This window comes from Sitophilus oryzae, unplaced genomic scaffold (assembly GCF_002938485.1).
Source record: "Sitophilus oryzae breed Bouriz unplaced genomic scaffold, Soryzae_2.0 scaffold_1442_pilon_pilon, whole genome shotgun sequence".
Lineage (NCBI taxonomy): Eukaryota > Metazoa > Arthropoda > Insecta > Coleoptera > Curculionidae > Sitophilus > Sitophilus oryzae.
The window spans coordinates 6,714,604-6,737,670 of record NW_022146107.1 but is presented as its reverse complement, the minus strand read 5'-3'; the positions used below and the strand labels follow the sequence as shown (position 1 = coordinate 6,737,670).

The following is a 23,067-nucleotide window of genomic DNA, read 5'->3' as shown; positions in this document are numbered from 1 at the left end:
CCCGGATCTACAATTTTTTTGAACTGGGGCAAAAAATGATTGTAGCGCCCCCTCTCTCCAGCGTTTGCAATAAATTAATTTAAAAACTTACAAATATCTAGATATAGGTAGGCATTTTTCGTAAACGCGACAGAATTAGCCCTTAAGCTTCATTCAGAATCTCCAAATTAGTGGAATAAATTAGTGGTTTCAATTAGCGTAGAAGTTTGTTCCTTTAATTTCAATGTAAGCATTCAGAACGTCTAAATTAGTGGTAGTCATTTTCAGTTGATAGAAAAAGTAAACAAACTTTTAAGCTTTCCACTAATTATACTTCAAATTTTGCGGGAAATGTCATTTTGGCCATTGATTAGCATCCGTCAAGAGAAAGCGTGGTTAGAAATCAAAAGTTTATTGTTTTATAAGCTAAATATTTGGCTTTCTTTATGGATACAACCACAATACAACTGACTACCACAAGCTGTTGCTAGGATATTCTATTAATTTTAGTTGTGTTTTTTAAATATTGTGAACACAAAACATCCCCCTTTAGAACTTTTTCTTTAATGGCCATAAGTGGGAGTAAAAGACCAACCGCCCGAACAAACACTAGAGGCGCCACCAGTCATCAAATGGTGTAAAAATTTCGAAAATTTAATCATCTAATTTTGACACAAGGGGTCGTGCTTAACTTTTTTAATTTATTTCAATATTCATTGTTTTCAAACTATATTATTAGACTTTGTTGTATTTTGTGAGTGTATAAATGTTTTCTTAGTATAAAGTTGCATTATATTAATTTAAATTATATTACATACATATTTAAAATTCAAATATTATGACATATATGTCAGTTGCCGTCTAAAATGTCATCTTGATAACAAAAAGTTAGTTATTGCCAGAAATAGTTAAAATCATGTTAAGATATTAAAATTTACAAGTTATAATTAGATATTTTCATAATGGTACAGCGTAATGGTGATATGCAGGTCCAAAACAAAAAGTGCCGTTATATTTTTCAGTTTTCGTTGTCAGCCGCGCAAGTTTCAGTGATTTTAATGTTGTCGGATATTTTTATTTGTGAAATAGAAATATTGCGTTTGGATTGCAAAACTAAAAGTGGAAGTTTTATTGCAATGTAAGTAAGCATTTGTCCATTTTATATTTTACTTTTTTCATACCTACGATAAATATACATATATTGAAATTTAACAATTCGTTTTATTTAAAAAATGTTAGAAAACAAGCCTGTAATCCTGTAATTGACATAATTGTAATGTAATATATTCCATTTAAATGAAATATATTACTTTACAATTAAAAAAAATTTATTTAAAAAATATATTAAGAATATATACAGGCATTAATTGAAATTTAGAGTGCGAACAAACACGAGAGGCGCTTTATTATTTACTTTCATTTCTTAACATGACAGATGAAATTCTAAAGGGGGATGTTTTGTGATTGTGAATGATCGTAAACTAAAAAGTAAAAAGTGTAATTATTGAAACGGCTAATTTCTGGCGAGGTTCTAAATGAAACTTTAGAATGTGTTTAAAAACTAACTGGGCGTTTTAAAATAAAATGAATACTCGATAGAAGAACGTAAGGCGCTTTGTGGAGCATTTTTTTTATTTTCAACCATTTTCAACCGGGGCAGGTGCCCCGGTTTGCCCCCCCCCCCTTAGATCGGGGGCTGCTTGTTTCCATGGCTAACTAAGTGAAATTAGTCAAGAAAGATAAGAATTGGCTATAACTTAGTAATTTTGTAAAAGAAACATATTATAGCTTATATCGCTGAAAAGCTTAAAAAATGGCGCTTTTTGTGAAGTCATGGCCAACTATGGCTTCCATTTAAAAAAACATATGTTTGTGTCATATGTCAAAAATGACAGGCTTTAGAAAAAATCGGAGTACACAATCTCATTGGGAATGTGATTATCTACAACTTTTATCTGAACATTTTTTGTCTAAAATAGATTATAATGGAATTAGGGACAATTTTTAAAATAGCCAAAATTTGCTTTTTTCGAAATATCTAGTAAGCCATGAACTTTTTCAAAAATTTGAAAGGCGCATATTTATGATCTCACAAAACTGCAATTCTTTCCCCATTTAACCGACCCTCTATCTCCAGTAGTTTCCAAGATGCCCATAGAGAACATCGTAGGAAACTCACCCTGTATATTAAAAATAAATCAATAATTATATACATAAATACACAGAAAATAACCTTTTAGATTAATTAGGTATATGATATTGTTGAAAATGTTGAGTTAGGTCTACACTTATTAAATTGTATCATTCCTTTTGATTGCATTGTGCAATGTAATTGTTTTCAATAAGCGGAGTCGGAGAAAAATGCAAACGTACACCTACCCGAAATTGTCTAGTCATGTATTTAAGGTTTAAACATTGCAAAAATAGGTCCCCTTTAGCATTTATGTTGTTTGTATTAAATCATACCTCTTATTTGCCAAAATACTTTGAACTGCTAAACGAAAACTAAGTATATTGAAGTTATATAAAAAAGGTTTTATTTAAACAAACTATTGACATACGAGGAACGTTAGTAAATAAACTTTAAACGATTTGATTGTGTTATGTGTATACAGGGTGACTCAGTGGTCAAGGTGTATTTTTTATATAATCAGATAAGGACTGGCGTTTACTTATGTCATAAAATACAACGTGTTTTAGATAACAAGTGCCATCTCTCTTGTGAAGATATCTCGCGGAAAAATAAGATTTTGATTCTGCTTTGTTGCGTAGCTACAGGGGATTAAGTCTTGATTTTTTTTCGATTTTTTATAATTTTCTTCTAAGTGCTTTTAGCGATTCGAATGAAATCTTGGGGGTAAAGGTTACTGTAAGTGTTACATATTTCAATACTAAAGTGTCGACAGATTCATCAGGGACGTGCAAGAAAATTAATAATATATAATAAAAATAAATCTCCTAATAAATCGAAAAAAAAAATAAGACTTTAACACACTGTAACTACAAAACAAAGCAGAATAGAACCTATGTTTATATACAAAATAAATATTATTATAGTTAGTATAATATGTACAGTTTGACAAATATAGGAAGAGACTTGGGGATAGCACCGGTCGCGCACACGATAGAGAGAGAACGCATTCGGCGGAAGAGAGATGCAGTTACGGTACGAAAAATCTGATTGAAGCAAATTTGTGGGATGTCCACTGCGCATCGAGGGGCGTCTCTTATTTTATATTTCTCACGTCTCTAGCTATAATTGTTAAGTTGTATTTAATTTACAGTTATTTTATGCAAGATAGAAAATTAGTTACCTAATTAACTAAAACTAAAATACAAAGTATTCTTTGTGTTTTAGTTACGAGATAGTTACTAAAACAGTTCTCTCTGTCATTTCTGATCTACCTGAAAAAAAAATATTTTTGAATGTTTACGTGGCGATATTCTCAGAAGATTTTAACTAAGAAAGTCAATTTGTCGTACTGCTCAACATACTAATATTTAAAAAGTACCTATGCTTGTAACCAAAAATATAACTTATTTTTTATTAAATAAAAGTCAACAAAAGAGAAAGTCCAAGGAGTGAAGTAAGCATATTTATTCCAAAAAATATTTCGAAAAATAAATAGATAATTTATTAAAGAAGGTTTTGAATTATTAACGGGTATTTTATCATTTGAGAATTAATTTAAAAAAATGAAGCAATCGCAGACATAATCCTGACAGTAATAACGAACGCGAAGAACCATTGGACTATGCTTATCTAAAAGAAACTAAGCGACAAATTGAAAAAATTTAAATGTACCAAAAGTTAGTGGGGGATTTTTTAATTTAAGTTCAAAAAGATCCAATTGCTACCGCTACTAAAATGCCATCTTTTATGAACCAAAAACAAAAGAAAAACAATTTCATATTTCTAGAAAGGGAACCGGGGAAATAATTCCATTTACATTATTCAAATCGTCGCTTGGATTCTTCTACATTTTATCAATTTTATGGATTTGTTGTTAATATGGTGTATGTATGTGTCATAGTTGTTTTGATATTTTTTTCGTATCTTAAGAATAGAATAATACTATAAAAAAATTTTAAATGAGTGAAAGATCCAAGTGAATATTGCAGCAAACACTGTGGAGCAAACCAATAATTTTTAAAAAATATCTATACCTATGTGGCGAATTCATCTCTGCAAAAAGTCCTATATGGGTATTTCGCCACTGCAAGAAAATCTACAAAATAAAATAATTAATAATTTTTAAAAAAGCAGAACATTATATAAAGAGAACCATTTTTGAATATACATTCTTTTAAATAGAACCAGATCCTTTTTGTCGTTTGGTTCCATCCAAAAACCCGAAACTTATGATTGGCTATTGACTCAAAAAGAATTCTAAGCCAAAATACAAACTCAAATTTCTGACTTTATTATACTCATAATATTGGAAGATGTCCTGTCTGACAACACCCAATCCAAAAATTTCCGTCCAATCATTATTTTACTAAAGCATTAACATCTCCAATATCTCAAAAGTTCCATTTGCCACTTGGCACTTTTTAAATAAGCATAGGCCATTATATTAATGGAAATGAGGAATAAAATTTGTGTACTACTTGTAGGCATTTTATTACGTACATCTTTATCCCTATTAGTTGTAAAAAATACGAGTTTATTTTTTTATAGGTGCTCAGTTCGGCACAGTCATCTCTATGCCTCTTAGCGGTTTGCTGTCTGTATCCCACGCCGGATGGCCCTCCATTTTCTACGTTTTTGGTGCCATAGGTACCGTCTGGTGTATAGCATTTTTACTGCTGGTCTTCGAAGACCCAGAGGTCAATCCCAAGATTAACCCCGACGAGAGAATGTATATCCAGAAGGCGTTGGGCAGAGTTAAAGGACAAGTTGTAAGGATCAATGGATTTTAATAATACTATTTGTTGATTTCTATTTACAGATGAGATATTTCTTATAGATATTTATACTTACTCGTCAACAGCTTTCGTTTGATTTAGTTATAATTTCGTATTACTCCATACCGTATTTTGATGGAGAATTTATAAATGATGCCCTCTACATAAAAAGGATCTATATATTTTTTCGCTGTAACTGAAAGCTTTCTTTCAGTCTATTGATACATTTTTGAGGCAGAAATATAACAATAGAAAGATATATGTATACCGGGTGTTTCTCAAAAGTGACTCGCCCCTATAACTTTTTTATTTTTTTAGATAAAAATCAAGATTTTGTATGTTAGTATATAACATAAATTAGGATTGATTGACGCGTATTCTATCGTTTTCGGTCACTTCCTGTTTCAATGGAAATGACTACAACTTCCGATTTTTATATTGCACCATCGATATTTTTTTACTTTATTCGATAGAAAATGACACTCTGTATAGAATGACATAACATATGAAATCTTTTGACATCTTCGCTTAAAAAGTCGTATTTTAAATTTTAATCTAGAGTGCCATGGCTGTGTTAAAAACAATAACTTTTAATCAAGGGGTCTTGGAAAAATAGATTTGATCGTCTAATGTTTTTCGTGTCTTGTCCTGCCCGGTTAAAAGATACCCAGATCGTATTTTTAATCATATCTCATTTTTGTCAAATGGAAAGAGGGTGACTCATTAGCATATTTGGAAAAAGCATTTTTTACGAATAATTTGGTACCACATACTTGGTATTTTGAGTCAAATTGTCGTTATGAACAGCATGTTGCAATATCAAATAAACCATAAAATTGCCATTTAAAAATCAAAAATTGTAGTCATTTCCGGTGAAACAGGAAGTGACCGAAAACAATTGAATACGTCAATCAATCCTAGTTTATGTCCTATACTAAAATACCAAATCTCGTTTTTTTTTAAATAAAAGAGTTATAGGGGTGAGCCACTATTGACAAACACCCGGTATAAAAAAATTTAAAATCGCATGTCTAGGTATTAATACTTAATACCATAAATAACTATATGAAAGGTGGAAAGCTACTCTATATTTCAAATCACATACAATTTCTTTAGTTATGTTTATAAGTATAATAAATTAAGATACCTTCACATTTTAAATAAAACTAGCTTCGTTCAAAACCTCGAATCTATACTAATATATAAAATCCTTAAGTGACTGACATAGTGATTAATCACGATCGTGCTCAAACCATTCAACGTAAGAAGCTCAATTTTGGCATACAGGTTGATTCTAGGGTGTAGAGGTTCGATAAGAAGGGATTTTCCGAAATTCCAGTTCCAAGAGGGTGAAACCACCCCTCAAATATTACAATATTTTTTATTTAAAAAACGGTCAAGTTTCCGAAAAAACGCTTAAACACGTATATTTTATTTTGTTTTTTTACTTATTTTAAGATTTTTTAAAAATGTATACAGGGTATTTCGAAAAATCTGGTCATTGATTAATCACGATCCTGCTTAAAGCGCTTGGCGTAAAAAGCTGATTTTTGGAAAACAGATTGACTTTAGGGTGTAGAGGTTCGATAAGAAGGGATTTTTCGAAACTCGAATTCTAAGGGGGTGAAACTATCCCTCAAATATTAAAATATTTTTTATTTAAAAACCGGTGAGTTTTTCGGAAAACTCTTAAACACGTATATTTTATTTTGTTGTTTTACATTTTTTTAGATTTTTTAAAAATTATACAGGGTGTCTCATAAAATATGACCATTGAGTAATCACGATTCTGCTTAAACTACTTGACGTTTAAAGCTGATTTTTGGCAAACGGATTGACACTGTGGGGTGTAGAGGTTCGATAAGGAGGGGTTTCTCGAATCTCAAATTCCAAGAGGGTGAAAACGCACCTCAAATATTACAATATTTGTTATTTAAAGAACGGTTAGTCTTTCGGAAAAACGCTTGGACAAGCATAATTTATTTGGTTATAAAATCATACAGGGTGTTCCAAAAAGTTGGGTAATTTCTTAACCGCGATTCTGCTTAAACTACTTGACGCAAAAAGCTTATTTTTTGCAAACGGATTTTTCGAAAGTCAAATTCCAACGAGATGAAATTACCCCTCAAATATTTCCAAGTTATATAATAATATCGCCATATTGTTTTTTCTCATGCTGACATAAATGTGAGAAAATTTTATCCAGTTTGTATGTTAATGGAAATTCTTGCTTTGCCTTATCATCACCGCATTACAAATGATTAATTCGACGCGAACGAAGTCGCTGGTACACGCTAGTTAGTTGAATAAACTAGTGGTTTTAATTAGCGGTAGAAGTTTGTTCCTCTAATTGCAATGTAAGCATTCAGAACGTTAAAATTAGTGGTAAAATTTTCAATAAGTAGAAAAAGTTAACAAACTCTTTACACACTAATTTCGATATTCTCAATGAAGCTTTATACTGGATTCTGTTGTAAAACCATGTTGGTAAACCAGATAACCATGTTGGTAAACTACGGGGAACTTCTGGAAGGTATATCTTCTCACGTCGCGTCGTCAGAAGCAAAAAAATGAAAAAAAAAAAACAAAGAAAAAACTAATTAATAGTTATGTTTTATACTGGACATTTAGTTTTTAGCAGATGCGTCTTTTATAAACCGTTGACGTTCTGTTAAAATTACATTACTTACATATGTAATATTATGTAAAAAAAACTAAACAGTGTTACCGTCGTTAAACAAATGTATATGTAATATGAGGTTCTTATTTAAAGAATTATTGGTAGTATTACACACTTATTACATTTTATAGTTTTTTGTATTAATTTATCTAACTTTGTTACATTCTCTATTAATATAGATCCCGGCAATTCCATGGATGTCAATTCTAAAATCTCTTCCGTTCTGGGCTATTTTGCTGGCCCACATGGGTCACAACTATGGATATGAAACACTAATGACAGAATTGCCCACATACATGAAACAAGTACTTCATTTCAGTATTAAAGATGTAAGTTAATTTGTACACCTACTTATATTGAATTTATTTTTCAATCTGGCATTTTCTTACTTTTATAGAATGGATTTTTATCGGCCTTACCGTACTTAGCTATGTGGCTCTTCTCAATTTTCATCAGTCATGTTGCTGATTGGCTATTAACCAAACCTTTCATCACTATAACTATTGTAAGAAAACTGATTAATGGAATTGGTAAGTGCTAAAGATTAATTATATTCCCTGTTCTTCTCTTTTATGGAAAAGATTATTTTTTACAAAACATTTTTTCTCTTATTTACTTTTTTTTTCCTTGTATACCGCATGCGTCTCAAAAGTGGCTCACTCCTATAACTTTTTTATTTCTTTCAGATAAAAAAACGAGATTTGGTATGTTAGTATATGACATAAATTAAGATTGATTAATTTATTCAATTGTTTTCGGTAATTTCCTGTGTCACCGGAATCAACTTAATTTTTAAATGGCACCCTCGATATAGTTTTACTTTGTTCCATAGAAAATTACACCCCGAATAGAATGACATATCATATATCAACTTTTAACATTCTCGCTTAAAAAATTGTATTTTAAATTTCAATTTAGAGTGCCACAATTGTGTCAAATAATTTTTAATCAAGGAGCCTTGGAAAATTTATTTGATCGTCTAATGTTTTTCGTGTGTTCTCCTGGACGGTTAAGAGATGTCCAAGTCGTACTTTTAATCATATCTCAATTTTTTCAAATGGAACGAGAGTGGCTCTTAGCATATTTGGAAAAAAAACATTTTTTTACGAATAATTTGGTACCACGCATTTGATATTTCGAGTGAAATTGTCGTTACATTTATGACTATGGCATTCTAAATTGAAATTTAAAATACTATTTTTTTCAATTGAATATGTCAAAAGTTGACATATGATACGTCATTTTATTCAGAGTGTCATTTTCTATGGAATAAAGTAAAAAAATACCGAGGGTGCCGTTTATGAACTCAAAAGTCGTAGTCATTTGCGGTGAAACAGGAAGTGACCGAAAACAATTGAATACCTACGTCAATCAATTTATCTCATATACTAACATGCTAAGCTATAGAGGTGAGCCACTTTTGAGACGCACCCGGTATTATTTATTTTGAAATATTTATTACCCTTTGACATAGTTTTAGTAATTTATATTTTCATGAAATTTTTTTGTTAAGTATTATTTTAATTTGAAGATTTTTTCATGGTGTGATGACTGAGTCGCAACTCAATTAAAAAATGAAGCTTGCGCTCATCAATTCAATTTACAAAGAGTTTGAATATATTTTTTTTTATTTTAAAGACATTCGTTTTTATGCCCTTTTTTGTTATGTGTTATTTTTATGAGAAAAACGACAAACTTTAAAAATCATAATGCAAATGTAATTGTAGTTATTTTTTATGTCAAGAATTATAAGCACATTTTACCTCAGCACATTTGTAGAAAAAAATGTTATATATTAAGTGGGCACAAAGAAATTTGACAATTTTCTTTGATATTTTGGCTTCGTGAGCTTAATCAAAATAGTTAAAACGCCAATAGTTAATCCTAAGCGTGAAATTGCACTTCGCATTCTTGTTATACAGGCTAATTCAAGAGAGCACAGTTGTGCATTAATATGCGTAATAATATGCCATTTAGAAACATTTAAAATTCCGAGTAGTTCCGGAGATATTCGTTTGTAACTATATTCCTGATGTTCTTGCGCCATTTCTGTCAAATTTGTAACGAAGTTTTAACATGGTGCGTTTTTCATTCGAAGATCTAAAGCCGACTATTTATTTTTACAAATAATTGACGTTTAAAGCCATTATGCATAATTTGTTGTACATCGTTAGAATCACAATGAATTCACATAGAAGATTAAAAATTCAATATGGCGCCTATAAGAACACATAAAGTTGATGAAGATGATCAAAAGAAACGTCGGATGACAAATTTGAAAACAGTGTTGTGTAGTTGGAAAAAAGTGGCTATGAAAATGTGCTTTTAGTTTTGAGATACCTTGTCAAATAACGTCAGAAAAAAATAAAATTGAAATCTTCAATTTTCGTTTTTTCTCGAATATCCCCGTAACTACTCGGAATTTAATATATTTTTAAACAGCATATTATTAGGAACATTACGTCGCAGATATCATGAAGTGGCGTAACTCATTATTTGATTTCATAAGAGCGGTTTAAAGCTTTTTTTACGAATTTTGTTTCAATACTAACCAAAATATATTGAAGCCATTGTGTTTCTTTTTTGTTAAAGAAACACAGTGACTGAAATGGTTGGTATTAAAACAAAAGTTGTAAGAAGCTTTAAACCATAATACATACATTTCGTGATATCTACGACGATTAATGCACAACTTTGCTCTAATTTAACCATCCCCGTATCTCCTATAGTTTTCGAGTTAGATAAATATCAAACCAATAATATACTTTAGAAACTTTTATATATTATATTTATTACTCTAAACTAATATAGTTTATATTATATTCAAATTATTTTAGGTCAGTATGGTCCAGCAATCGCTCTGTTCACTGCCGCTTTTACCGGATGCGACAAATGGTTGACAGTTGCCATCTTAACCGTCGGTGTTGGACTAAATGGCGGTATTTATTCCGGTTTTAAGGTCAACCACTTGGATATCAGCCCTCAATTTGCCGGTATTCTCATGTCTTTCACGAATTGCCTTGCGAATTTGGCTGGGTTGCTGGCACCAATATACGCTGGTATAATGGTAAAAGGAACGGTAAGTACATTTTTTATATTATTTTTATATTCGTTAAGTGATTCTTCGAATTAAAACGGCGTCTGAGTTTAGTTTTCTTAAGGCCAACTGGCAGTAAGCGCCATTAAAATAAATAAAGATGAATACGGGCCAAGTAATGACGTCTAGGGCCTGAACTCGCCAAAATTATCATCGACTGTCATTCCCCGGCAATCTGACGTTTTATTGATTGTATGTTAGATATATCTCTCTCCAATAGTTGGAGATAGCATAGCTGAGGGTCGTGACTTCAATGAAAATACTTTTTGTTTTATAAGATCTTTCCAGGCCAATCTGTCTTCAGCTCGATGGATAGCTGAATGTAGGGGTACACCCGTTGTTTGTCTTACTTGATCAATCTAACTTGTTGGGGACCGACCTCATCTACATCTTTTTTCTTGGACATCACCAGTTATAATAATTTTTTCAATGTTGTTGTCAGGTCTTTGAGCAATGTGTCCAAAGTACTCGAGGATGCGTTTCAGACAGATTGTCGACAGACGGGTGCTTTACTGCTTATGTTGAGCTCATTAATTATTGATAGATTAGTTCTTCTAACTGTCCAATTTCAAAGCTGTATATCATGCGCCTTTCCGATGCTTTGATTGTCCAGGATTCCACTCCATAAAGAAATATTGAGAAGACAATTGTATGCAGCAAATTCTTTTTTGTGTGGGTTGTTATCACTCTGCTCTGTCATATTCTTGTAAGACCCGTTGGGGTAGTTTTTGCTAACTGTATTCTGCGTCTAATTTCTATTTTACAATTGCCTTCGTCGTTTATGTTTGATCCTAGATAAACAAAATCATGAACCATTTCGATACCATTAAACTGGAAAGATCTTTGTATGGTTTTTCCTCTGTCCACGAACATTAATTTCGTTTTTTTGGCTGTTGATAGTTAGTTCCATCTCAGCACTTTCATTTTCCACTCTCAACAGACTCGCCATTTCTTCACTGGTCGCAATTAATGTTGTGTCGTCTGCAAATTGCAAGTTATTAATTTTAGCTCCTCCCACACTGATACTTCCATCTCAGTCTTCCAGAGCTGTCCGCATAATATATTCCCCATATATATTAAAGAGGATGGGTGAGAGTAGTTCCTGTTGGACGCCTTTATGTGCTTGAAAGTGTTCAGACATGTGTTCATCCACTTTTACCATTGCTGTGTTATTAGAATATAAGCTCTCGATCAATGCTACAAGATGTTCTGGTACCCCATTTCTCTTAAAATCCTCCAGAGCTTCATCCATTTGACGCAATCAAATGCTTTGTCGTAGTCAACAAAGAAAATGACAGCTGGTACATTAAATTCTCTGCACTTTTCTATCAGTTGTCGCACATTGGTATTTGTTCACGGGTACCTCTGCCTTTGACAAAGCCGGCTTGTTGTTTAAGTATTTAGGAGTCGAGGTAACATTTCAAACGCTCATTTATTACATTTAGCATTATCTTGCTGGGATGTGACAGAAGCGAAAGTGTTCTATAGTTCTTGCACTTGTTGGTTGAACCTTTCTTATGTAGAGGTATGATAAGTGAAGTTGTCCATTCTTTGGACCATTTTGCATGTCCCCCAGATATTGTTGCAGATGTTACTGATCTTTTTTATTGCCTCATTACTCATATTTTTCAAGAGTTCGCTAGTTATTTCATCTGAGCCGGGAGCTTTAAGTTTGTGGATAGCTTTTATGATTTCACTGGTCATGATTTCAGGTTCCTTTTCAATTTTATCTATGTTCCGTTGATTTCTCTCTGGTGTATCGTCAGCATAAAGTTCTCCACTGTATTTTTTCCACCTTTCGCTGGTTTAATTTATGTTGGTTAACAGGTTTCCGTTCCAATCTTCAATGTCCTATGTATGCCACTAGGTTTATAGTCTCTTGTTATTTTTTTAATTTTCCTAAAGAGATCTCTTACTTCAGTTCTGTTTGTATGCTCTTGGATTTCCCTACAGTGGTTGTTATGAAATTATTTTTATCTTGTCGACATTTGCGTTGTATTGATTTATTTGAAAAGGAGTATTTTAGCTGTGTATCGTTGGACTTCAATCCTGTTTTCTTCATGTTTTTTTTCACCATTTTTTTCATGTTAGATATACATATTATTAATTTCAGAAATCCTTCCTTAGTCCTTTCATTCAAAGGTTTTCGAGATCTTAATGGGGAGGGCATTATGATTTCTTAACATCAAAATATTTTTTTTTAAATATATGTTAAATGCTAATGTAGATTAAAATCATTTAGATTTTTTAATATAACAAAATTAAGGGATTTCTTCCTTTTGCAGCCCAGTATTGCTAAGTGGAGAACAGTATTCATCACAGCTGCCGCAGTATACGCCGCATGCTGTACATTTTATGTGATATTCAGTTCAGGCCAGCGACAAAGTTGGGACCAGCCAGCCGAAGAAGAGAAGAAAAAAGAAACTCAGAATGGTGAACCTCAGATTGTAACAACACAAGCCTAGTGCTCGCAAGGAGAATTAAACGGAGTGTCAAATTTAACATTTTTAAGACTTTTTCATTATCTGTAACTTCAAGAGAAAATGAAACATTTTGTATGTTAAGTTTTATCCATAAACATCCATTTTTCGTATAAAATTGAAACTATAATATAGTTGCACAATTTTTTACTTTATTTGATATATTAGTTAACTAAAAAAGTATTGTGATTTTCTGTATTGATATCTTATTAAGTGATAGTCAACAGTTCAGGTTGTATAGAATAGTTCTAATACTTTTAACTTTAAAATATTTATTTATTTAAACTTTACATGGTCATAAAAATCTTGGTTTAAGATAGTAAAGCCATTTTAAATATACTATGTATGTAGAAATTTACCAAATCAATTTGTAAATTCTTATGCATGTTATAATTCAAATGAAAAAGTGATTATACAATAATATTATAATTTAATTTCGGTTAAAAATAAGATAAAAAATCACATTACAATTTTGCATATTACATCTTATATAATTAATCAAAATGATTCTTTCTCATCTTTATATAGCCTGTGATGGACTAAACTAATAAAACCTACAATTCAAAATACAAATTTTTAATAATATGGCTTATACAGAAAACTTATATCATTCATTTTGAATTGATCCGAAGTGAAGTAATATATTTCTAATAACTTATAGATTACGACTCAGGTACTAAGAATTGAGAATAAATGTGATAGCTTTGTTGTATAATTTAATTCTGTACAAATTATAGTGATATCACAAACCGTACTAAATTCTTACTCAATCACTGTCAGGGTTTTTGCTGAAAAGCATGTAAAACATGATCTTAAAAAATAGAACGTTTAGAGTTCAAATATTTTAGATTTAAGGAACGCGTAAATTTTTAAGAATTTTAAAAAATTAAAATATGAAAAAATGTTACTTATATTTATAATCTTTCTTATAAAATTTAATAAAATACAACACTATGTGCTACCTAAATGTTTTGTTTTATTTTATTTTTTCGTATACATTCAAAATGATATAACGTAACGCAAACAACAAAATGTGAGTAGTTTACCTAACGTGGTTCTGTCACAGTGGTTAGCATAATATTTTCAGTTCTTAAATAAAAATATTAAATGTGATAGCTTTGTTATTAGCTTAGGACACTAAGCTGTGCTACAAAAGGGTGTGTCTTTGAAGAAAGAGTAGTGCTGAAGAAATACTTGTGGCGTTAAGAATATACATAAAATTCAAAATTTAAGAGCAATAGACATAAAAAAAAGAAAAAAAATATTGGAACAATACGTATACGTAGCTCTCGACACGTAACGCAGAAACTTACGTAACGTCTGCTGTTGCGCTGTCGTGTAAACAAGAGTTAAAACAGCAGTGGGATTCTGTAAGCTCCGTAGCAAGAAATTTCTTGTCTAGACTATGCTCTTTGTATACGATTGATGAGTCACTAGACAGGAAATATGTTTACAGAATCGGGCCTCAGGTATTTTAACGTACCTACGTAATAGTACATTGGTATTTCTAACTTGTTTTGTAAAACAATTTTTTTTATTTTAAAACTAAAAATTGATACCTCTCCACATTAAATTTATAAAAGTAATATCGAAAGATAAAGAAAATTATTAGACAGTGTGGTTAAAGCATGGTTAAAGTGGTTAAAGCATGGCACAATATGTATACGCATCTTAGGGTACGTAACTGTAGAAACTAAACGCTACAGGTGTGGTTGCGGCGCGCGGCGTCGCGCAAACGAGTTAAGGCAAGTATTTTGACGTTTACATAACGTAACCGGTACACAATTCTATAATGTTTAGTGAAACGCTTCTTAATTTAAAAACTAAAAATCACATTTTTATTCCATTGATTCTACATCGAAGGATAAAAAAACATTATTGAATTTATTGGAAGTACCCACCTTTAAAAGCATCATTTCTGATATACATAAAATAACTACTAATAACTAGCCAGAGAGCCAGGTATTAAAACACTAGATTAAAGGTGCTCGCGCACTTAGCCGAAGCGTCGCGAACGGAAACGTCGCGAGATGAAGCGTCATTTAGCTGATGTCCGCGCACTGGGGCGAAGCGTGGCGTCTCGAACGATTTCATGATTTGAACGCAGTACGTTGTCTAGTGTAGTAGATGAGCAGTTCGTCAGAAGAGGACCTTTTTGTACTAAGTTTAATTGCCACTACGGAAGAAGAAGAAGATAAAAACAAGAAAAAATCTTGTGTTCATAATATAAATCAAAAGAGAGACACCTACGGTGAATTTCATCATTTTTTTAATGGTCTTAGACAAGATAAAAAGAAGTTTGCCCCAACTTCAGCACCTCTTCCTACCAAATAACGCAAAAACTGGGATATGAAACAAGAATCAACAAGCGTCAAGAGAAACGACTCCTAGTCAGTGGCGTAGCTAGATAACCAAGGGCACTGGGGCAAATTAAAAAATGGGGCCCCATTGCTATGTTAAACTGGTTTTATCAAATAAAAATATGAAATATACAAATACTTAAAAAATGCTAAGCTACTTAAGCTTTTTTTGTGCACTGCAGGGCAGGTAATAAAAATATTAAACAGTAACAACATAAATTACAATCAATACTTGGTGTAGGTTTGGCTAATAAAACGAAATAGAGAAGATTCAAGGGCTTATTATATAAAGGTCGGGCCTACCAACAATTATATTTACAATTTTTTCCTAGCTTTAGTTTTCGCAAAAGTATCAATGACTTCGTTTAAATCCAGGCTTGATGCGGTTTTGTTTTCAATTGCTATTAGCGATAAATGTCGGAGTCAAGTTTGGCCCATATTATTTCTTAAATAATTTTTTATTATTTTTACAACCTAAAGGCATGCCAAGGTATGTATCACGCATCCGTAAATGTATTTTGGTAGATCTTGGTAACTTTACGAAGAATTGGTATTGATTGAGATGGTATAAATGACAGTGTGGTGAGGTTGGATTTACCAATAAATCTCAGATTCTGAAACATTAGCGATGACTAGTTTGGTAGAGTTAAAATGCTTGATTAGGGTGCCCTAAGTGAAACAAAATGATAGATGTACATTTTTAATTTAATAAACACAATAAAATTATAACTACATAATAACAAATGCTTACGAATACCAAGAATATAAACAGTATACAGTAAGACCGTCCACACAGGGTCGTTTGACTTTCAAAGCGGAAGCGTCTCGAACTCCAAGCGAATCTCCCTCCACTCTACCTTCGTATGTAAATAATAGAATGAATCACATCAACTCCACGTCGTCCGCCAAACGACTCGTTCGTGTACCTACTCTTATTTACGTAGGAAGTAGAGTTCGATACGCTCCGGCTTCGTGTTTGAGACGACCCGTGTGTGTGCGGTCTAAAAGAATAAAAATAAATCTAAACAGATTGGCTGTTAATGTAATAATTTATTAGTCTTAAAATGAATAATTTTCCATTGTCTGATAACAAGAAAAATGTTTAATGTGGTACTAAAAATATCAAAATTAAATTAAAAATAATTACGAATACTCACAAAAGTTTTGAAATATACATAAATAAATAATGTCTAATAGAGTCTTTCACATATGTAATATTACTGATCGTAAGATTATAATACTAGATATTCAAAAACGTCACTGATAAAAAGATGTCAAGCATTAACTATATTTCTTATTTTTCTTCCTATAGATTATATTGTAAACTTAAAGTATAAATGAAACAATCCACAGATAATAATCTATTGACAACTTTAACCAGGGGCGGATACAGGAATTTATTTTATAAAAAGTAATGTAGAATATGCTTTTTAGGGCGCCATATTTAACACAAAAGCCTAATATTTAACCCAATGTATAGATTTTAGGGGGTGGGGGGCAAGAAAATAATATGTTGCTTTATGAAACCTAGTAGAGGGGTCTGGTCATAATCCTAAAAAAAACTTCTTAAAATAATAATGTTTCGGGTATAAACGGGGTATAATATTTGGGTATATTTGGGGGTATAAAAATTAGAGATATCGGGAGTTACAATGAAAAAAAAACTGCTTCTTCTCATCCAGCACATTATTGTGAATCATTAATGTAATTTAACAATAATGAAGCATGCATGAAATCCGGTATATCGTACCTTAAAGACAGATTTCATCTCAAAGTTGTCTATCTAAAGTCAAGTTCTAAACAATTAGAAGTAATTAGAAAACAAATTTGATATATTCTTTAAATTAGACTAGTATTCGATTTTCTAAAATTAGACACCCGACGTTTACTATTCGAAAATAGGGGTATGAATTGTTTCTCATTTAGTAGGTATCTACAATTTTTACATATGTTACTATATAAATATCATTAGATACTAATAAATGAAGCATCTATATTATATACCTACTTATATTTGTTATTATTTATTTATTATGTATTCTTTTATACTTAGTAAAATATTTAAGAAAAAATATAACCAAAAGCTTAAGATATATGATCCAGAAAGAATTAAGGGGCTAAATAATATAAATGAATAAAATAAGATAAAAGAATGAGTGTATTCTAATAAATATTAAAATTATTTTAAAAACAACTTAAAATTCCTGTTATATATTTTTAAATGGTGTATAAACAGAAATTTGGAGTTTTTGGAGAAAACATGTCAATTTCCTTTATAATTTCCAGTGTCATCTAAATATCATATACCGTGCTGGCAACTCTTACTTTTGGGTCGGTATTTACATGTGTGGAAGTAAATCGCATAGGGATCTTATTAAGTCGGAGTGAGAGAAATGTGACGGTGTGCTGTTGCGGCGTTGCCGGTACACCTTTCCTATCAAGTAAAGTAAAATCACGGTCGCACACCGCTTATTTTTAAACTTTTTTTCGAAAAGATAACAAGATAAAATCATTAGATATGTTTCTGAGCATCTGAAATCGAATTATAAGGATATCGTTAGGGTGTCCATTTTTTTATAACGAGAAAACGTCAGTAATCGCGGTAATTTAAAAACTTAACTTTTTAACACATAACACGCCATAACTTAAGAACCACTTTAGATATTGAAACTGTTTTTTTTATTTTGAAGATCGAATCTTTTACAGTATGTTTAAATAAGAAAAATTTGATAAGGTTGTTTTTCCATTCAAAAATTTTACAACCCATCCATTTACATTTAGTGCATAGCAATTTTCAGCAATCGTGTAACTTATTTATTTATAAAGATTTTCACATATTGTCTGCGAAGAAAATATAGCAGAAATATTAAGAAAGTGTTTGAAAAAACTACAATCAATTTATTTCTAATAGATTTTGAGATATCGATTTTTGAATTCAGAGTTCTAATAATGCGACCACTGTCGAACACCAACTCAATTCCACTTATTATTACCAAAAATGCAAGTGTTTCTAACTCGTACTTAAAAATTTTCAAGATATAGGATAAATTACAATGACTCGTTAATAAATAAACAAATAAAGTATCACGAGACGTAATTAATTCGTGAAGTTTAGTGATGATGTACACCTCTACCACAGACTCGCCATTTCTTCACTGGTCGCAATTAATGTTGTGTCGTCTGCAAATTGCAAGTTATTAATTTTAGCTCCTCCCACACTGATACTTCCATCTCAGTCTTCCAGAGCTGTCCGCATAATATATTCCCCATATATATTAAAGAGGATGGGTGAGAGTAGTCTCTGTTGGACGCCTTTATGTGCTTGAAAGTGTTCAGACATGTGTTCATCCACTTTTACCATTGTGTGCTGTGTTATTAGAATATAAGCTCTCGATCAATGCTACAAGATGTTCTGGTACCCCCATTTCTCTTAAAATCCTCCAGAGCTTTATCCATTTGACGCAATCAAATGCTTTGTCGTAGTCAACAAAGAAAATGACAGCTGGTACATTAAATTCTCTGCACTTTTCTATCAGTTGTCGCACATTGGTATTTGTTCACGGGTACCTCTGCCTTTGACAAAGCCGGCTTGTTGTTTAAGTATTTAGGAGTCGAGGTAACATTTCAAACGCTCATTTATTACATTTAGCATTATCTTGCTGGGATGTGACAGAAGCGAAAGTGTTCTATAGTTGTTGCACTTGTTGGTTGAACCTTTCTTATGTAGAGGTATGATAACTGAAGTTGTCCATTCTTTGGACCATTTTGCATGTCCCCCAGATATTGTTGCAGATGTTACTGATCTTTTTTATTGCCTCATTACTCATATTTTTCAAGAGTTCGCTAGTTATTTCATCTGAGCCGGGAGCTTTAAGTTTGTGGATAGCTTTTCATTTCAGGTTCCTTTTCAATTTTATCTATGTTCCGTTGACTTCTCTCTGGTGTATCGTCAGCATAAAGTTCTCCACTGTATTTTTTCCACCTTTCGCTGATTTAATTTATGTTGGTTAACAGGTTTCCGTTCCAATCTTCAATGTCCTATGTATGCCCCTAGGTTTAAAGTCTCTTGTTATTTTTTTAATTTTCCTAAAGAGATCTCTTACTTCAGTTCTGTTTGCATGCTCTTGGATTTCCCTACAGTGGTTGTTATGAAATTATTTTTATCTTGTCGACATTTGCGTTGTATTGATTTATTTGAAAAGGAGTATTTTAGCTGTGTATCTTTGGACTTCAATCCTGTTTTCTTCATGTTTTTTTTTCACCATTTTTTTCATGTTAGATATACATATTATCAATTTCAGAAATCCTTCCTTAGTCCATTCATTCAAAGGTTTTCGAGATCTTAATGGCGAGGGCATTATGATTTCTTAACATCAAAATATATTTTTTTAAATATATGTTAAATGCTAATGTAGATTAAAATCATTTAGATTTTTTAATATAACAAAACTAAGGGATTTCTTCCTTTTGCAGCCCAGTATTGCTAAGTGGAGAACAGTATTCATCACAGCTGCCGCAGTATACGCCGCATGCTGTACATTTTATGTGATATTCAGTTCAGGCCAGCGACAAAGTTGGGACCAGCCAGCCGAAGAAGAGAAGAAAAAAGAAACTCAAAATGGTGAACCTCAGATTGTAACAACACAAGCCTAGTGCTCGCAAAGAGTAGTAAACGGAGTGTCAAATTTAACATTTTTAAGACTTTTTCATTATCTGTAACTTCAAGAGAAAATGAAACATTTTGTATGTTAAGTTTTATCCATAAACATCCCTTTTTCGTATAAAATTGAAACTATAATATAGTTGCACAATTTTTTACTTTATTTGATATATTAGTTAACTAAAAAAGTATTGTGATTTTCTGTATTGATATCTTATTAAGTGATAGTCAACAGTTCAGGTTGTATAGAATAGTTCTAATACTTTTAACTTTAAAATATTTATTTATTTAAACTTTACATGGTCATAAAAATCTTGGTTTAAGATAGTAAAGCCATTTTTAAAATACTTTTTATGTGGAAATTTACCAAATAAATTTGTAAATTCTTATGCATGTTATAATTCAAATGAAGAAGTGATTATACAATAATATCATAATCTAATTTCGGTTAAAAATAAGATAAAAAATCACATTACAATTTTGCATATTACATCTTATATAATTAATCAAAATTATTCTTTTTCATCTTTATTATAGCCTGTGATGGACTAAACTAATAAGACCTACAATTCAAAATACAAATTTTTAATAATATGGCTTATACAGAAAACTTATTCATTTTGAATTGATCCGAAGTGAAGTAATATATTTCTAATAACTTATAGATTACGACTCAGGTACTAAGAATTGAGAATAAATGTGATAGTTTTGTTGTATAATTTAATTCTGTACAAATTATAGTGATATCACAAACCGTACTAAATTCTTACTCAATCACTATCAGGGTTTTTGCTGAAAAGCATGTAAAACACGATCTTAAAAAATAGAACGTTTAGAGTTCAAATATTTTAGATTTAAGGAACACGTAAATTTTTAAGAATTTTAAAAGTGAAAATATGAAAAAATGTTACTTATATTTATAATTTTTCTTATAAAATTTAATAAAATACAACACTATGTGCTACCTAAATGTTTTGTTTTATTTTATTTTTTCGTATACATTCAAAATGGTATAACGTAACGCAAACACCGAAATGTGAGTAGTTTACCTAACGTGGTTCTGTGACAGTAGTTAGCATAATCTCTTCAGTTCTTAATAACAATATTAAATGTGATAGCTTTATTATTAGCTTAGGGCACTAAGCTGTGCTACAAAAGGTGATTCGAATTCGATTAGTGTCACTTTGAAGAAAGAGTAGTGCTGAAGAAATATTTGTGGCGTTAAGAATATACATACGCTTCAAAATTTGAGAGCAATAGACTGTTAAAGCATGGTATAATACGTATACGTAGCTCGCGACACGTAACGTCTGCCGTTGCGCTGTCTTGTAACTAAATTTATTTTAAAGCTAGTATATCTGCCTATCGTGTAACAATATACTGAGCTGCTGATGCATTTACTGCTGGTGCAGTCTTGTGAAATTTTTATTTTTTTCCTATTTTGCACAGTTTCAGGCGTGAGTCGAAAACACTTATTTGAGCTTTTGAATGAAAATGGCTGGATAGGAAATGCCACTTCTTTAGTTGTGAGAAAAAAGATGGCCGACTTTGTCATACAACGCATCCCTACTGCTGACGATGATGACCTAACCAACAAAATATCAAGGTTTTCAACTCAAATTGCTTTACGTTGGAAAAGGTGCTACCGAAATAAGAAAGACGTTTTAAAGAAACATGTAATTTGACTTAACAAATATGTTTATAAATCTAAGTGCCAAAGCACCTTTCAGCAACATGCAAAAACGCCTTCACGAAAGAACTCAAGAGAATTTAGTGCTGTTAGTACTAGAACTAAGAGAAGACGTACACAAGAATTGATTTCTCAATATGTCCTGCTGAACTTGCGTTTGCTACTCAGACTGGATATACAAGAAAAGGAAAGAGAAATGTTGCTTTTGCCATCAAAAAAGGTACGATTTCTAGTCCCGAAGAGTTGGCAAAAATAAAAAATTTAGAAAGGTTAAACAACGAAATGCGACCATTTTCTCCAGAGGAAGCCTTGATAAAGATAACATTTTGTAGATCAGTAAATATATTCAGTTAAAAAACCTAAGTAACACAATATCATTGTCAACATTGTTTTAAGTTGTAATATTCACTTGTAAATTCAATAAATAAAATGACAAAATACCATCTTGTTAATATCCTGACGCAATAAAACAAAATAATATTAAGTACTGTAAATGGTATAGAGCGTCAAAAATAAAAATGGCTGTAACTTTTGATACACATAGTATAAACCATTCACCCCTATATCAAAATGCTGGAAAAAGTACCAGGAATTGAAATCTTAAAAAATATATAGGGTGTTTTATTTAAAAAGTTTGGTCTGTAGCACTTTTCTGACACACCCCGTATAATTAAAAATATTTTAACAAGTAGCAATTTATTATTACTTATAACTTTTGTATTAGCATTATTTTGAAATTCTTAATAGCAAACGAGATACTGGACTTTATCGCACTAATTGAACACCCTGTATATAAAATAGGAAGGTAAAAATGTAAAAAATATTTTTGATGAGTGTAATTTTACATAAAAACATTATAAATAACAATTATTTCCTTTATTTCAAAAACAAAATTGAGTGTCCCCGTAATTTTTCCATTTAGACCACCGTGCGCTGTAGTGCGCGGGCTGCCATTAACTTAAATGTAAATTTGTCGGGCGAAAAATCTACGATTTTCTCTGCGCCGCTTTCGTTCGCGACGCTTTGGCTAAGTGCGCGAGCACCTTAAAACAGCAGATGTTTGTCGATTTAAATTTGTACGTTCGGCATCAATCGGGTGAAATCGAAACTCCTTCGACTCGGTAAAGGCACGCAAAGATACGTATCACGTATCCGTAAACGCAAGTGATTTTCTCACTGCGCGAGCGTACATGTCAAACGATACGTTTCGCTA

The 23,067-nt window shown here is 31.5% G+C and overlaps 1 protein-coding gene across 4 annotated transcripts in view; it reads left to right on the top strand.

Annotated features, from left to right (window-relative positions):
* LOC115877170 (putative inorganic phosphate cotransporter) overlaps positions 1 to 13,683 on the top strand; it is an 86,398-nt gene extending 72,715 nt beyond the window's left edge. For all 4 annotated transcript variants that reach the window (XM_030893328.1, XM_030893331.1, XM_030893329.1 and 1 more), the window contains 5 exons: positions 4,661 to 4,881; positions 7,747 to 7,896; positions 7,965 to 8,097; positions 10,405 to 10,646; positions 12,950 to 13,683. In XM_030893328.1, the coding sequence (XP_030749188.1) occupies positions 4,661 to 4,881; positions 7,747 to 7,896; positions 7,965 to 8,097; positions 10,405 to 10,646; positions 12,950 to 13,129 (926 nt within the window). In that variant the 3' untranslated portion in view covers positions 13,130 to 13,683. The remainder of the gene's footprint in view (positions 1 to 4,660; positions 4,882 to 7,746; positions 7,897 to 7,964; positions 8,098 to 10,404; positions 10,647 to 12,949) is intronic.
* Positions 13,684 to 23,067: the final 9,384 nt, after the last annotated feature.